The 15,322-nt window shown below is 40.4% G+C and overlaps 2 protein-coding genes across 2 annotated transcripts in view; both read left to right on the forward strand.

The window, feature by feature from the left end:
• LOC306832524 (FERM, ARHGEF and pleckstrin domain-containing protein 1) overlaps positions 1-13,000 on the forward strand; it is a 54,253-nt gene extending 41,253 nt beyond the window's left edge. Inside the window, exons 14-27 of the mRNA XM_079357277.1 lie at positions 1,565-1,752; positions 2,080-2,169; positions 3,685-3,818; positions 4,754-4,835; positions 4,939-5,176; positions 5,281-5,411; positions 5,543-5,611; positions 5,990-6,079; positions 6,366-6,448; positions 7,379-7,497; positions 7,722-7,873; positions 10,286-10,393; positions 11,516-11,667; positions 11,790-13,000. Coding sequence (XP_079213403.1) covers positions 1,565-1,752; positions 2,080-2,169; positions 3,685-3,818; positions 4,754-4,835; positions 4,939-5,176; positions 5,281-5,411; positions 5,543-5,611; positions 5,990-6,079; positions 6,366-6,448; positions 7,379-7,497; positions 7,722-7,873; positions 10,286-10,393; positions 11,516-11,667; positions 11,790-11,871 — 1,718 coding nt within the window. The 3' untranslated portion in view covers positions 11,872-13,000. The remainder of the gene's footprint in view (positions 1-1,564; positions 1,753-2,079; positions 2,170-3,684; positions 3,819-4,753; positions 4,836-4,938; positions 5,177-5,280; positions 5,412-5,542; positions 5,612-5,989; positions 6,080-6,365; positions 6,449-7,378; positions 7,498-7,721; positions 7,874-10,285; positions 10,394-11,515; positions 11,668-11,789) is intronic.
• A 750-nt stretch (positions 13,001-13,750) lies between these two features.
• LOC306832301 (dedicator of cytokinesis protein 9) overlaps positions 13,751-15,322 on the forward strand; it is a 73,186-nt gene continuing 71,614 nt past the window's right edge. The window contains exon 1 of the mRNA XM_079356868.1: positions 13,751-14,414. Within this exon, the coding sequence (XP_079212994.1) occupies positions 14,298-14,414 (117 nt within the window). The 5' untranslated portion in view covers positions 13,751-14,297. The remainder of the gene's footprint in view (positions 14,415-15,322) is intronic.

The raw sequence follows: 15,322 nt of genomic DNA on the forward strand, positions 1-15,322 counted from the left end.
CTATCAGATGATACAGGAAGTGCTCGAAGTCCCTTTACTTTAGTTTCATTTTTTTTTTATGACAACAGTCTGGAAATTGTGATGTAAGCACAGATTTTGGGAATAAATTAGTCATGTTGTATCATTAGAAACTGAATTCTAAAAGAGCCTGTTTATAAACAGAATGTTTCCCAAACTAAAACTGTGCTACTTTAACAAGTCAAGTGCTGTAAAGGGGGTTTGTACAAACTGAATAATGCAAATGTTTCCAAATTACCAGCTGACTTTTCCAGAGCAACAGTAATATATTCATGACAAAGCGGTCATGCAGCTATCGATTCAAAACATTAAATTACATCCACAAGCATCTTTTATTCATTTGATATTAGAAAGGCCCGGAAGACAGCGGCAATTCATCTTTGTCTTTGTTTATTTCGCTCGACATCTTTCCTTCATGTTCTCGCTCATGCTGACCTTTCTTTGACCTCCTGACGCTGCTTTATTTTCATTTAACCGTGTATATATTCATGTTAATAGAGAGTTAATAAAGAAGACCTCTTTGAAGTGACATTTTCTGAATCTTCTTTTCGAGACTTCAGTCGGCACTGTTTGTCCCTTTTTTCTTCCCGTAGTTTTCCAGTGTTGGTTTCTGTGTGTACATTCATACCATTCCTGTAGTTGCTTTCCATTCCCTCTTCTCCTTCGTGCAGAGAAAAGTCCCTTCTGTAGTTATCTAGCACTGATGTTGTAGTTTTTTGGGGGGTTTTTTGTGTTTGTTTGCATGTTACCAATGTTGTGTTTTTATCGGCACTCTGGAGGACAACAGACAGAGGTGGGCAAGTTGCAGCTTAAACATAGTAAGTAAGCTCAGCGGACACATTCAGTGTAGATGACGATTAGTAAGCTGTTTCTCGATGATCATCCTGCTGTATGTGCTTCGCCTCTCGTATTGATTTGACTTGAGAGCTGCCTGGACTGTAGAGTGAGTCATGTCTGATGTCTCATTTTCTGAAGGCAGATCCCCGAAAGCAACCGAACAAAACCAATTTTGAATGTTTGTTTAAACCAACGAGGGGTTATATGTAGTGCATACCTGACCATGTGTAGTTTATTAGGGTGTAAAGTTAAGCTGGTGATATTTACCATGGAAGATTATTACCGGATGCTTGAGAGTTCAATCAATATCTAATGTCAGTGTCTATGAAATGTGGCACTTCTGTGGAGCTACAAGTAATTACATTTCCACTGTTTAATAATCTGCCAATCATTTTCTCCATTAGTTGTTTCAATGCTTTGTCCCAATAATGTGAAAAGTTGACAAATTTCTCTTTGTCCACCAGTCGCACAAACACTAAATATTTTGAAACGGAAGGAAAATTTAAAGCGTTTCATGGAAAAAATTACTCTTCTCCAGAATGACTGGTTTCTCCGGAAACCAGCCTTTTTTAACTTCAAGTGTAGAAAACAAATTCTAAGTTAGATTTTGCACATTATTCCATCTCGTGTTAAGTCTTTAAAATCTTTTTTCAACCACTCACTCTTCCTTCTCCTCCACTCTCTTGGGTTGCCGATGGACCTCGTGCAGGAGTGGTTGCTAACAGTCCTCACCTCTCTGCGTCCTCTGGTAACTCTCATGGGATGGTTAACGGTCAGAAGTCACTGGAGCTGTGCAGCCACAGTCCGGACGGCAGGCAACCTTCCCCCCTCACCAGCCCGCTCCTCAATGACGCAGGCAGCGTTCGCACGGACGATGAAGACGAGGTTCGAAGAAAGGTTTGTGATGAAAATTCTTTAAGGTGAAAAAAAAAAAACAGACGTTCAAACTTTACCAAGTTGCTTTTTGTATCTTTTCTTGTTCCTTAAAGCTAATATTTAAAAAGGAGTATTCCTGCATGGTTTTTAATAATTAACAGTCTATTTATGTATTTTGGAAACAAGTAACAACAGGCTAAACTATGTGAGATAATATGGTTTTAAGAAGTGGACCAAAAAACCTTTTTTAGTTAAAAAAAAAAAAAAAACTGACTAAACAGCAAACACAAGTTGGAGTTTCTCATAATTTTGCCCACTCTCTCCTCCCTGTTGATTTTTTCTTCGCAGAGGTTCCCAACAGACCGAGCCTACTTCATCGCCAAGGAGCTCCTGACTACAGAGAGGACTTATGTGAAGGACCTGGAGGTGGTAACTGTGGTAAGAACACCCAAGTCTGCACGCCAACATGCAGCTCCCTCTGTTTGTTTTGGTCTGTGCTGTCCTCTGGGGAGAAAACATTGATTATTACGGTTAGCTGCTCCCATCGCAGCGCGCCCGACAAAAAACAGAGCCAGGCGGTGACACAGGGATATTCTGGCAGATGCGATTTCATTTCTCATTCATTCTCCGAACCCGCGCTCTGAAAATCATTTATCCGTCTCACTCATGGCTTTGAATGCTAAACTGTGTTTGTGTTTAAAGAGAGACATTTACGCATACATCCAACTCCCTGTTTCAGTCTGTTCCTTTGGATTTCACCGTCTGGGTACAAGCATACGGAGCATTTAACTTGACAGTGTTAGAAAGGAAAATGTAGCATAAAACAGGATATTAAGCATGTTGCAGAGAGAGCATGATCTTCTTAAAGCCTGCGCAAAATGCATCACTCTGTTTTTAAGAGGCTGTAGCTTTTCGTGTCTTGTTATTTTCGGAGAGGCCTTTCATGCATCTCATAAATATTTGGGTCGGCTCTTGTTCTCGCTCAGTTTTTCCAGCTGCATGTGTACTGTCTAACTTTCTTACCCCCCCCCCCCCTTTCGCATTTGCCCGTCAGTGCTGCTGTTTGGGGTGAAGTCATCAGAACAACAGCTGGCTCTTCTTCTCCAGCCCGGCTAAGAGCACTTCGAAAAGATCTCTCTTTTTCCCATCACGTCAGCGGAATAAAGTTGCCCTGTATCTGCAACATGCAACGTGTTAAGAATGATTGGCTATTGATTCCTCCAGCAATTAATGGATTTAAGAGATGTCACAAGATTGGAGCACAACAGCAGACACTCTGATGAAGGGCTTGTGTTAGTATCCTGGGAAAAAAAAAAAAAAAAATCTGCATTAACAAAGCATTGATCAGAGCCCTACAAGGCTGCACTGCATGCCTCTACAAGCTCAAGACCTGAAAATCAGGACTTGAGTCACGTGAGAACATGGAGAGAAAACCCTTGCTCTGCAATTTGATAGTTTTACAGTTTGCAAATCAAAACCAACTTTCTTTCATTCTTGCTTGAAATAGGAAAGCAGTTTTACAGTCTCTGGAAAACACCTCTGGTGTCACTCTTTGAAGATGGCTATCATAGTTTCCCTCTCATCTGCAAAGGGCTGATTTCCTGAGCAGTTTGTTCAAGAGAGATTCAGGTCTTTGTTTAAATTCCTTTGCTCAGGGGGGAATATATATATATATTTGTGTTGTTTTGTCTTTACTTTAAAGCCCACAAGAACATTTAGGGAACAACCCACCAATGAAAAAGTTGATTTTATTGTTGCTTTTCATTAATAGAGATGTTCATGTGCTTGAGTATTTACTGTATGTTAGAGTCCCATCTCTAATGTAAATATATGTACGTTTGCAACTTGACACCTGCGATGTTTGAACAGTGAATTGACGAAATAATAAAGCAAAGTCATATCTTCTTTATATCCCTTTTTTTCAAGCATGTGTGTATTGTTTTTGTCTCTCAGTCTTTCCAGAGTGCTGTGGGACAGGATGAAGCCACTCCAGACTCCCTAAAGAACACCGTCCTCTCCACCTTCGAGCCGCTGCACAAGTTCCACACAGGTTTTCTCAGGGAGGTGGAGCAGAGACTCGCACTGTGGTGAGACATTTGTTTTACTTCCAAGCTGGAGGAGAAAAAAAAAACATCTCTACAGGGTGAAAAATATAACAGATGAAGAGCTGTTTTTGGTTTTAATCCAATGTGTCACAATTCCACCCTCCTTTTTCAATGAGTTTAATTGGTATTTATTCTTAAAGGGGATGACCCGGCCCCTTAACATGGCCCTGAGAAGCTATTGTCTCCATGGCAACAGTCATGCTGTACCCCAGTCGGCCTTTTTCTTGCCTTTGGGTTTCTGCTGTCTGATCTCCTTAGTGATGTTGGGCTTTATCTTACATTCAACACACACACGTACTTGCAGACAGTGAAGCATAAAGCGTGTCATTATTTACGGCTATTAACTGCAGACGTTTACTGTAGCATTTCTGTTTCACTGCCTATATGTGGCTGCCATCATCATTACTTCTAATTAAAGCTCAAAGTGATGCTTCAAATGAAAACTGAGAGTGGAAGAAAAAAAAACCCCAGCTAGCTCTGCTGAAAGGAACCACATTCAAATCATCCAACACTACATGCGTCTCTTTTTTAGCTTTGTATTTTTTGTTTTGTAGAAACAAACCTTTGTTGTTGTTGCCAGGATTAGAAAGCTGTTTGTCACAGATTAGGAAGTTTGAGTGACTGGATATGTTTCCCTAAAGTGACTGACGAAATACTGATTCATATTAATAAAGATTGTGAATGAATGCAGTAATGGCAGCTCATTATTTCTGCTCCCTGTATGGGGAAAGTCTTGCTCAAGGGAGACACCTGCTGGTGGATCTGTTTTTAAAGCTCCATGTGCAACTCAGAGGGATTTTTTCTGGAATAATGAATCAATTATCTCTTAGTGTCTTTATGTAGCTCTGTCAATTATTTCAACAATAGCTGCAGAATGATTCAAAGATCAAAAGTCGCTGTTGTTTTGTTTGTCTCAGGGAAGGACGCTCCAACGCTCACATAAAAGGAGACTACCAGCGCATTGGAGATGTAATGCTGAAGAACCTACAAGGCTTAAAGGTGAGAATACCACCCGCTGTCAGCCTTTTATCTTTATCTGCGCTCACATAATAAACGACTACGGATTAATGTGCACCGTATTCTAACTTTTTTTTTCGCACAGCCCTTGTCTGCAAACCTTCACAAACAGTCTGAAGTTCTGCTGGAGCTGGAGAAGGCGTGCAGGGCGTCCCGCAGGTTGGAGGGTCTCTGCAGAGACTTTGAGTTGCAAAAGGTCTGCTACGTCCCCCTAAATGTTTTCATTCTGCGGCCTCTGCACCGCCTCATCCACTACAAGCAGATCCTGGAGCGTCTGTGCAAACACTACCCTGCTACTCATGTGGACTTCAGGGACTGCAGAGGTACTGATCTCAGGCCAGTTTTCAATAAATCACATGTAGGTCTTCTAGTGGTGTAGAGCAGTCTAACTATCTCCTTTCATCTCTTCCCCCTGGTTGGTCTGCAGCTGCTCTGGCAGACGTGTCTGAGGTGGTGGAGCTTCTCCAGGGAAGTCTAATCACGATGGAGAACTTCCAGAAGCTGCTGGAGCTAAAGAAAGATTTGATTGGCGTTGACAATCTGATTGTTCCTGGTCGGGTGGGTTTGAAGCTTAAAAGACTTGAACGATAACAGTTTTTATTCTCTATCTGGCTCCGTGTGTTATTTTAAGTTATGTTCTGTGTTTATGTAAGAAGCAAACATGTTATCTCTTGTGTTTCTTTTCTTAGGAGTTCATCAGGTTAGGTTGTCTCAGCAAACTGTCTGGAAAAGGCCTCCAGCAACGAATGTTTTTTCTGGTAAAACTCACTTTTTTTCAAAATTCACTAATTTAGTTGTGTGATGTCATTGGAAAGATAATCATCCCTTTTATCCTCTCCAGCCTTGCATTCCTCAGATGGTGTGAGCAGACGGAATGCAGCAAAAAAAAAAAAAAAAAAAGATATCACATGTTTTCACATTTGGACATATGCCTGTAATAAAGGAGGCTTGAGTCTGAAAGTAGAGTGTTATGTAGTGGAGAAGTGAGCTGCCATTGGGTTTGAATCATGCCCCTGTTGTTATGACTCGTTGTTTGTGCTTCTTTGGATTTATGTATTGGATCAAATCTAAGTGATTCATTTCTTTAAACAAAAGTCTGTTGATTCTCTGTCCCTCCCTGTCTTTTCTGGCGACAGTTCAACGACGTCATTTTGTACACGAGTCGAGGGATGACGGCGACCAATCAGTTCAAAGTGCATGGCCAGCTGCCTCTGCATGGCCTGACAGTAAGTACCGTGTCCCTCCACTGAGCACAAAGTGTTTCAAACTGCTGTCCCCAGGTTGCCATTACAGCAAATGTGCCGCCTCAAACAGCTGAAGTGCAGCTCTGTCTGCATCTTACACACACACATGCGCACATCAACTTTCAGAACAACTAACTACACATGTCCTTCTCTCTCACTTCCTTTTCATCTCCCCTCCCTCATTCTCTCCCTTTCTGTCTATTTCTGTCCTTGCTGTCCCAGATACGGCTGCTCTCTAATGTTTTTTCTGTCTCTGTGTTCTTCTCAGATCAGAGAGAGTGAGGATGAGTGGGGCGTGCCGCACGCCTTCACTTTGGTTGGAGAGCGGCAGTCGGTGGTGGTGGCAGCAAGGTGAGAACAGTGGTTGTGAGCTCACAGACACCTCGGACCTTGACTTTGAATGAACCCAAAGTGGTCGCACATTTTCTTCTGTCAGAGGCTTTTAATGTGTGAGCAGATGCATTTGAGTTCTCCCAATGAGTAGAAAAAAACAAAACAAAAACAAAACACGCAGCCATCACTTTAAGCAGAGAGTGTTGGAGCGTGTTTCACTTTAATTGACTTTCTTAAATCATCTTCTTCAGCTGCAAAAACCCATTTATGCTCATCCAGGTCTCTTTTAAGTAAATCCCTGTAACTCACAGTAACCATGCTTCATGAGGAAAGGGCCCAAGGCTCCACCAATCAGGGCACATGTGAGATAGACGTCTCAACCACGTCTCAACCAATATGTCCTTCAGCCTGAATGAACCCAAGTTTGGGACATGAATATGTCAATGAGTCGGTGGAAATACGGCTGGAGCTTTGTTCAGTTCAGTGATAGCAGCCGGAACGATGCTGTGTTTGTAACACTTTGGTCCAGGCCACCCGCTTGGTGAATTACAACCTGTGTACATGGAGCGCACATTAACCACGAAGTTACAGGTGCCCCCCCCCCCCCCGATTCTGATTTTTATATAGTCCAAGTCCAATCACCTCATTTATGTTTAATTAATACAATTTAGTCTGCTGAATGGATGTGAAGTTCAAAAGCAAGACAAGAGATTGCGATACATATTTAACAGAGCTACTGCTTTCAGTTCGACTGAACAGAAAAACAATCCCATCTGCAGCCTTCAAATGAACACTTCACTGTTTCCATGAATGAGCAAATTATGTTTTCATGAACCAGTTGTTACACTTTATTGAGTGGGCTTCTCCAAACCTCCAGGCCATCCTCCTGGTACTTATGATGGGATTTGCTGAATACTAAACATTTGTATGTTTTTTTTTTCACTCTAGTTCACTAAAAGAGATGGAGAAGTGGATGGATGACATACAGGGGGCGATAGAGAAGGCAAAAACCAGCAATGGGCCTTCGTCTGATATTCTCTCCAGCAACCTGACAGACAGCAGTAACAGTAAGTTAACATACATGTGTAATATGCAACAAAAAGTGAGAAATAAACACTGGATCTAAAGAGAGTTTTAGACTACTACTACATTTTTATCTGATAAAAAAAACTCCAAATACACAAGAGTGTTATGATTTATGAATGAGCTGACATTGTCTTGTGTTTGAGCGCCCTTCTCCCCTCATCACCCCGCTCATTATCTAGCAGTAACCACCTCCTGACTTTCCCAGAATGCCCTGAGGACTCCTCGGTGGAAGCCGAGTCCGAGGACGACATAACAGCGCTGGACAAGCCCACGCCTCACCGTGGTAACACCATGGTGCACGTGTGCTGGCACAGGAACACCAGTGTTTCCATGGTGGACTTTAGCATAGCTGTGGAGGTACCAGCCAAACCTCAGCACTCAAACCTCCGAGCTGCCTCTTGTGCCCCTGCCTCACTGTTTTCTTTCTCTGTGTCTGAGTGTGTGCTGTTTCTTAACTCACCTTTATTATCTCTGTGGGAGCAGTATCCTCATGTGCTGCACTCTGGCATAGAAACTATATTTCGCCGAAGTTATATAAACGTATATTTGACTGTGCGTAACAGCATGGTTTAGCTGATTTGATGAAATGAAATGAAAGGATTGTAAGGCACATTTAGGTTTTGTAAGGTACAAATCAGAATTTTAAAAAACAAACAAAAAATGCACTTTAGAAATGTCATTTGTGACCTCATCATTTAGTTTTTTTTAATCTCTATTTAAGTCAGTGTTACACAAAAAAGCCAATTACAGGGCTAAAGTTGTTATAGTATGAACACTATCATGCACACAGTTCATTTAAGGAAGGACATGCAGGCTGAAGTCATTAAATATTAGTAAAGCTGCAGACTCAGTTACTACTATAAAAGTTCATCAAGATGAAATACTTGACTATCTCAATAATGCTATCTTTATTTATTTACATAACTTACATTACTAATGCAAAAATATAAGTGAAATCAATTGAATATTTATTGCAGTGCTTGTTCAGATGACAGGATACTGGTTCTAAAAAAAAGTAGCTCAACATGCTTCCTTTAAACTGGTTTGTTTCTTTGAAAGATACATAAAAAAAAGGGCCTTATGGACTTTCCTTTCATTTAGTATTATGTATATTAGATAAGTATTTGTCTGAAATCCGTGTATCCAAAGTTGTTGCTGAGGATACTGCTCCTTCCCTCTTTTGCAGTAACCTTTGTGATGTCCTTCTCTAACCTTGAAAACTGTTTTTTTTTTCTTTCTGGTTTTGCCCTTATTCTCCCCCCCTGGCACTTGAAATCACAGATTGTTTATAAAGAGAGAGATAGCAAGTATGTCAATGTGCTTAATATCTCGCTGTCACAGCCCTGTTTAAGTTCTGCTCTTCCTCTGTGGTTGTAACAGTGTCCTCTTCACAGCGTGGACACGCCGTCAGCCTTCCTGTCTCTCCCTGTCACTGCATGCTTTTGTTTCACCGACTCAGTCTGTGTTTCTGTCCTTCCCTCCCTGTCTGTTTCTCTCTCTCTTTGTCTCTTTCTATTTTTCCCATGCGTCTGTGCATTGCTCCGTGGTAGAGGACCCTAGTCCAGTCAGTGAGAATAAGGCCCCCCCAGTGGGGCCCCCCAGTGGCCAGGGACCCGTGCCTCTGTCTGTTATCTGCTGGTACCGTGTTCAGAGTCTCTCCTTTAGTGAATCCTGCACAAGTCTAGAGGTAAAGGAGCCAGGCAGACAGGAGAGGCCCTGTGATTATTTGAACTTGATCATAGGAAAATAAGTGAATTTGGTGCTGTGGTGCCTCTTATATACCTATTCTCAAAACGATAAATAATTACAAGATAAAGTATCTGAACAGTTGCATAATCATTATATATTTAAAATAAGAAAGTTCATTGTTCTTAAACTGTTGATTTTATTTTGAAATTTAGAAAATAAGCATGAGGGATACATGTTAGACTTGTTAGAGTTTTTATTTTTGTGAATATAAAAATCACCAAGAAATATCCAAAACCAACATTGTGTCTCGGAGTCTCAGTATTTCAGTAGTTAAAACAGTTCTCTAATCTCAACTGGGCCTAACCTGAATAAATAAAGGTTAAATACTTAAAAAAAATAATAATACAGAACACAATAACTGGCTGTAGCAGTGGACAGAGGGATAAAGTTGGACAACAGTGAAAATAGAAGTTAAGATGAAGCGTGATAGGAAGAGAAAGTGAAGCCAAATTCCAGTAAACACACGCATGAATCTTGCACTTTTGCTTTTTTTTGGAGCATTATATATTCTTTGGGTAATTCAGATATGATGGATCTTTATATGATTTTCTTGCAATGTATAAACTTTCGCAGAATCACTCTATTGTGATATAATTGTTGTTGTCCTTGTAGCATATACTATTGAATTCCACCTCTCTCTCGTAGTGTTGATGCTTTGAGCAGACATGTTTTAAATGTAGTGGTATATTTATTGGGGACTGTTCTTAAAGATAAACTACAGTCCATGTAATAATACAACATGTCAGTCAGTGCAACAGTGTGCACAACAATTTAACCCTATGGTACAATGGTATGTTCTATACAAGTCTTTGGATCCACAGACAACACTTCAGTCTAATGTTGGTTTTGGGCTTTTTATGGTAATTTGATAACGTGAAGAAAATTTGAAATAACGGGAGACTTGATCTTTAGTTTGAATCCTTCTACATTCAAGTCAACTGCACTTCTAGGGTCTTATACATGTTTTTAAGTCAGTAAAGTTTTGGATTTCAAAGCACTTGTTTTTTTTTTTTCTTTCAGAATCAGCTGTCAGGAAACTTACTGAGGAAGTTCAAGAACAGCAACGGCTGGCAGAAACTCTGGGTGGTCTTCACCAACTTCAGTCTGTTCTTCTACAAATCACATCAGGTGATGAACGTTCACTTTTGTCCTGCAAACTCATCTCGACCTCTCCCACGTTCATTCTTCGCCTCACTCTGTACAAGTGTTTACCCTCTCCCTGAGCTTAGAAGCATCCCATGTCAGTGCAGAATGTCTAATCTGTGTGCTATAATACAGCTTTACAGGCTTTCCCAGGTCGTTCTTCATCGCATGCTTTATTTTAGCTGGCTGCCTTTTGACAAGAGATGCTTCCTTTTTTTACATTTCCATAACAAGTAAGGCTTAGTGTCTCCATCCAAGCAAATCACATGAAGTCAATACAAAAGCATGTGTACAACTTAAAAAGCATGTTAAAGAAACGAAAGGTCGGGGCTAAAATCAAATGGAAACATCATATATCTCTTTAAAAGGGTATTCCACTCTGTAATACCTGATACTTCATCTCAACTAACAGATATTAAACTCATTGCTATTTACATCGAAACAAAAAATGTTTTATTTATTTAAAAAACATCATGATGTGAATTATTAGCCCTATGGTTCCCATCATCACAGCGCAGCAGTGTTATGTTCCAGGTGTTTGAGAGTTGTTGACTGCATGTGCAGATTTGTGTGGCAGGATTTCGCTTTTTCGTTAGTTCTTGTTCTTTCATCACGAACAACCTGTGGATTAATCTTGTTGCCCTTTGAGGGGATCCTGCCCCTTTGTTCTGAACCAACTAACTCTATAAAAGTAGGGAAACTTGGCTCCATCTTAACAAGTTGTCTTTAAAAAATAGTGTTTTTTGAAGTTTTACATTTTGTTTAGGCCACCTTTGCTGAAGTAAAACTTTTAGATTCATCTTCCTTTTATGTTCATTGTGCATGTTCTTTTTCTGTTCTGCTGGAGTTTAAAATCATCTCTTTTATTTATCCCAAATTGTTCTTGATATTATATACAAAACAAAAATATTTCTATGTTGTTGTTTTTAAGATTTATTTTTTTAGGGCTCTTTTCTTTTATTTTGAGTAGCTAGGACTTGAACCCAGGCCGCCTGCTTGGAGGGACTGTAGCATCTATTGACTTCATGTGATTTGCCATGCCCAAGGCCTGGCACAGTTTTCTGTTCACACAGTTTCAAGTTTAATCCTTGCTTCATCTTTCCTCAGGATGACTATCCTCTGGCCAGCCTTCCTCTGCTGGGCTACTCCGTCACCATCCCCTCCGATTCTGAAAACATTCACAAAGACTATGTTTTCAAACTGCATTTTAAGTCCCACGTCTACTACTTCAGATCGGAGAGTGAATACACATTTGAGAGGTAAAGAGCGATATCATCCGCATACATGTTGATTCAAATTATTATTATTTTTTTTTTCCATTCAGAGGTTGGTGATGTCAGATGATGTCAGAGGTTTGATAAAGCTTTTTCTCTGCCTGCAGGTGGATGGAGGTCATCCGCAGTGCCACGCTCAAATCCAGTGGCGCTCGCCTCTTGAACAGCAAAGAGTCGCACCCTCTCTGATTGGCTCACTTCGTTTCTACATGCCATCTCCCTAGGGGTCTCTGACCTGCCCCTGTTGTCCTCCGGGGACGCTTTGCTTTTCTTTACTACACATATCTGGGACATTTGTACACTTGTCCATGCACATTTGGTGCTTTTTAATGCTTTAATGGTGACACGTCCGCTGGTTTAGACTGCATCAGAGACTGCATTTTTTGGCATTTCTACTCTTAACTCTGAAACCTCTTTTTAAAGGATGTCATTTTATACTGTTTTTTAATGGTCTGAACCACTTCCTATCTTTCTGATTTTACATGTTATTATTGGTTATATTTACAATAGGATCATGTCCATGTAGATACCCAGAATTCTCTCTTAGAAGCTTCAACTATCTCTGCATTGTCATGTGTTTTGTCAACCATTTCTTTTCATGACAAACTGCTGCTTTGAAAATGTCCTGCAACTTCAGTGCCAAACTGTTTATATCAATGTTCTGGACTTTTTAATGCTATTTTGTGAAATTAAGGAACGTCTCCTGTACTGTAAACAATGACATTTTAAATCACATTAAACAGACCACCCTTTAACATGAGTGTTCAGTTGAACCTGGCCCAGCACAATGGGTTCTTGTTTTTTAAATAATAAAAAAAAAAAGAGGCGTTTAAACTATAAAATTATTTTGTTGTATTATTGACATAACCGAGGATTGATCACAATGTGGCCAGGGGTAGCTGCCATCACAGTTTAAGACCATTTCAAGTAAATACTCTGTTGTAAGAATATGTTTAAGACCGTTTTTTTAATGACCTAATTTTACTCTACAGCTGTAAGAGAAAATCAGAGACATGTTCATAATCCCTGTATTATGAAGCTGAACGTATTGGAAAGCTTTAAAAAACAAAAAAACATATTTGTGAAGAAACAAAAGAGAAACTTTCAGTTCCAAGCGCCGCTGCCCTCACTTTACCCGCCTGCCTCCTGTACACAGATACCAGATTCTTACTATGTGAATGGAAATATGCATTTTGATGGAGTTTAGCAGTAAATCAAGTGAAGTGGAAAACCTCAGTTCTGCTTAGAGTTGCAGCGTTTTTCCAGATAACAGAGAGCTCTTTGGAAATGAAAGCAATAAATATCATATTTAAACTCAGTTTTGTGTCTCTGATTTTGTATTCCTATTTTTTTTTTTACCTCAAGAAGCGTGAGCAATACTTTGAAATATTCACTACTTGTTCCTCAAGGCAGTTCTCCAGTGTGTTTATAGATTTGACCTACAGAGGGCATCATAGATCAAGCCTTTGAGTTGGGATACATACACCCTCTCTCTGTGTGCTGGTGTGAATTGACTCATGAACGCCTTTAATTTTAGAAGCATTCTCACTGCCAAAATATAAAATGATGTCTTTTAAAAAAGAAATCTGCATCATGACAACAAGGAGGCCTGTGCATTTACAAGCGTGTAAAACAGCAATACATCAGCTTTGTACACAATATTAATGTTTGCCTGAAGGGCATACATTTATGGTTATTAAGCTTTAAACCATCAGACAAATGATGAATATTCCTTCATTTCTTTTGACTTCTAAGGAGAGTAATAAAAAATACATGAAGTAAACAATCAAATAGAGTACAGACTCGACATTTATGACTGTGTGGAGACTTTTAATGGGACTTTTTTTTTAAAGAATACTGTTCCCCTGTGTCTCTTTATAAAATACCTTAACCTGAAATACTAAAATAAATCACACAACATAAAGAAAAAATGCATTGGTTTTTTTTTCTCCAGAATGTCCTCTGATTTGTATGTGCAGTACAATGAGAGAGTAGAAAGCGAAATGTGATCTCTCGTTAAAATATTAACCATACTTTCTCTGTTTCTCTGTGTGTGGCATCGAGCTACAAACAAAACGTTTATTCAGGGGTCAGAAGGAACAATGGTAGTAGAAACACGCTATCCAGAGTTGTGAGTTTTGTGCTGAAAGAAAAATATTTATTCAGTCATTCCCTCTGTATGAAGTTGCTGTCCAAAGTCCAGCCCCAGTAGGCATACACACACGCACACACACGCACAAACACGCACACACAGGAGTGGGATGGCGTTTAAACCGGTAAGGGGCGGAGTTCTCCGACGAGCCTAACAGATTATACACCTCCTGTCTGGCGTTTGACGGCCAATGAAACTCTCCTGAAGAGGACACTTTATAATGACAACAATAACTGGAATAAAAGAAGGCAGAGCTCCGGAATAATGCAACATACTTTGAAACGCGGAAAGTATGACATCGATACTTGGGAGTGAATCTGCAGCCTCTCCACAACATGACCAAGGGTTTAACTCGTGGTGCGAACTGGAAGGAGAATCGGATGTACCGGTTATGATTTTGATTTAAACTTGGCTGATAAAACTCTTGGGTTGAGTGGGGATTGATGAAAAGTTGTGCGCAACGATGGCTACTCCCGCGCACCCGGAGACCAGGAGGTTTACGCGGGGTCTGGGGAAACCTGGCACAGCGGCAGAACTCAGGCAAAGCGTCTCTGAGGTGGTGAGGACGTCCGTGCTGATAGTGAGTACCCACCTCAACCCCCCTTCTTCTTCTTCTCCCCCTCCTCCTACTTCTCCTCCTTTCCACCGCCACGGCTGGTGTCATCAAGTGTTGTCAAAGCTTTGTGGATCAGAGGTTTTTTTACGCACATTTTTAAAATGACTCGAGATCAGCTGGATGGGAGCACATGTGGTCACTTTGGCTGAAAAACCAAAAAATCATTTTATCAGTGAAGTGAAAGACAGTGACACAGAGGTATTCAGCGCTGATGAATATGTGCTTCTGTGACAGAGAGAAAGAATAAGGAAACAAAATAGGGGATTATTGCACATCAGCTCAAGAATCTGCTTTTGTTAGTTTGTATAGAACTTGTAACCTGGCATTTATTTGAAGATTTAACCTTTAATATTTACTTGTTTGGATCAATTGGAGGGGGGGGGGGGGATTTGTGAACCTCAAATACAAATATGAGCAGGAGAAAGACAGGGGAAGTACATTTGTGTGAATGAATGACAGAAAGATAAAGGGTGGGATTTTAAGATTTAGTTAAATTTAAGGTGAACTCTTAACACGTTCAGCTTTCTGTCTCATATTTGGGTTTTGCAGCAAACTTTTGAGCTTTATTGAGATGCAAGAATCTACATGAAAAACACTTTCACATGTATTCTAAGTGTCTTTTTCCTGAAGATAATCAGTGCCTGATGAAGGTGGCTTGTACTTGTCAGTGAGGGCATCAGTTTGCACTGAGATGACATAATACCTTCTCATAAGAGAAAGCATGTGGCTTTAGTTTCGTGCCTCAGACACATACACAGAGTCCAGTGACAGTGACCTAATGCTGAATTTGACCGTCCACTTTAAATAACATCTGTGTGTCGAGGCATGCCTCCCCTGTATCAGCTTTCCTCCGAGCTCAGGAGGGAAAAGGA

Source organism: Symphodus melops (assembly GCF_947650265.1).
Source record: "Symphodus melops genome assembly, chromosome: 12".
Taxonomy (NCBI): Eukaryota; Metazoa; Chordata; class Actinopteri; order Labriformes; family Labridae; genus Symphodus; species Symphodus melops.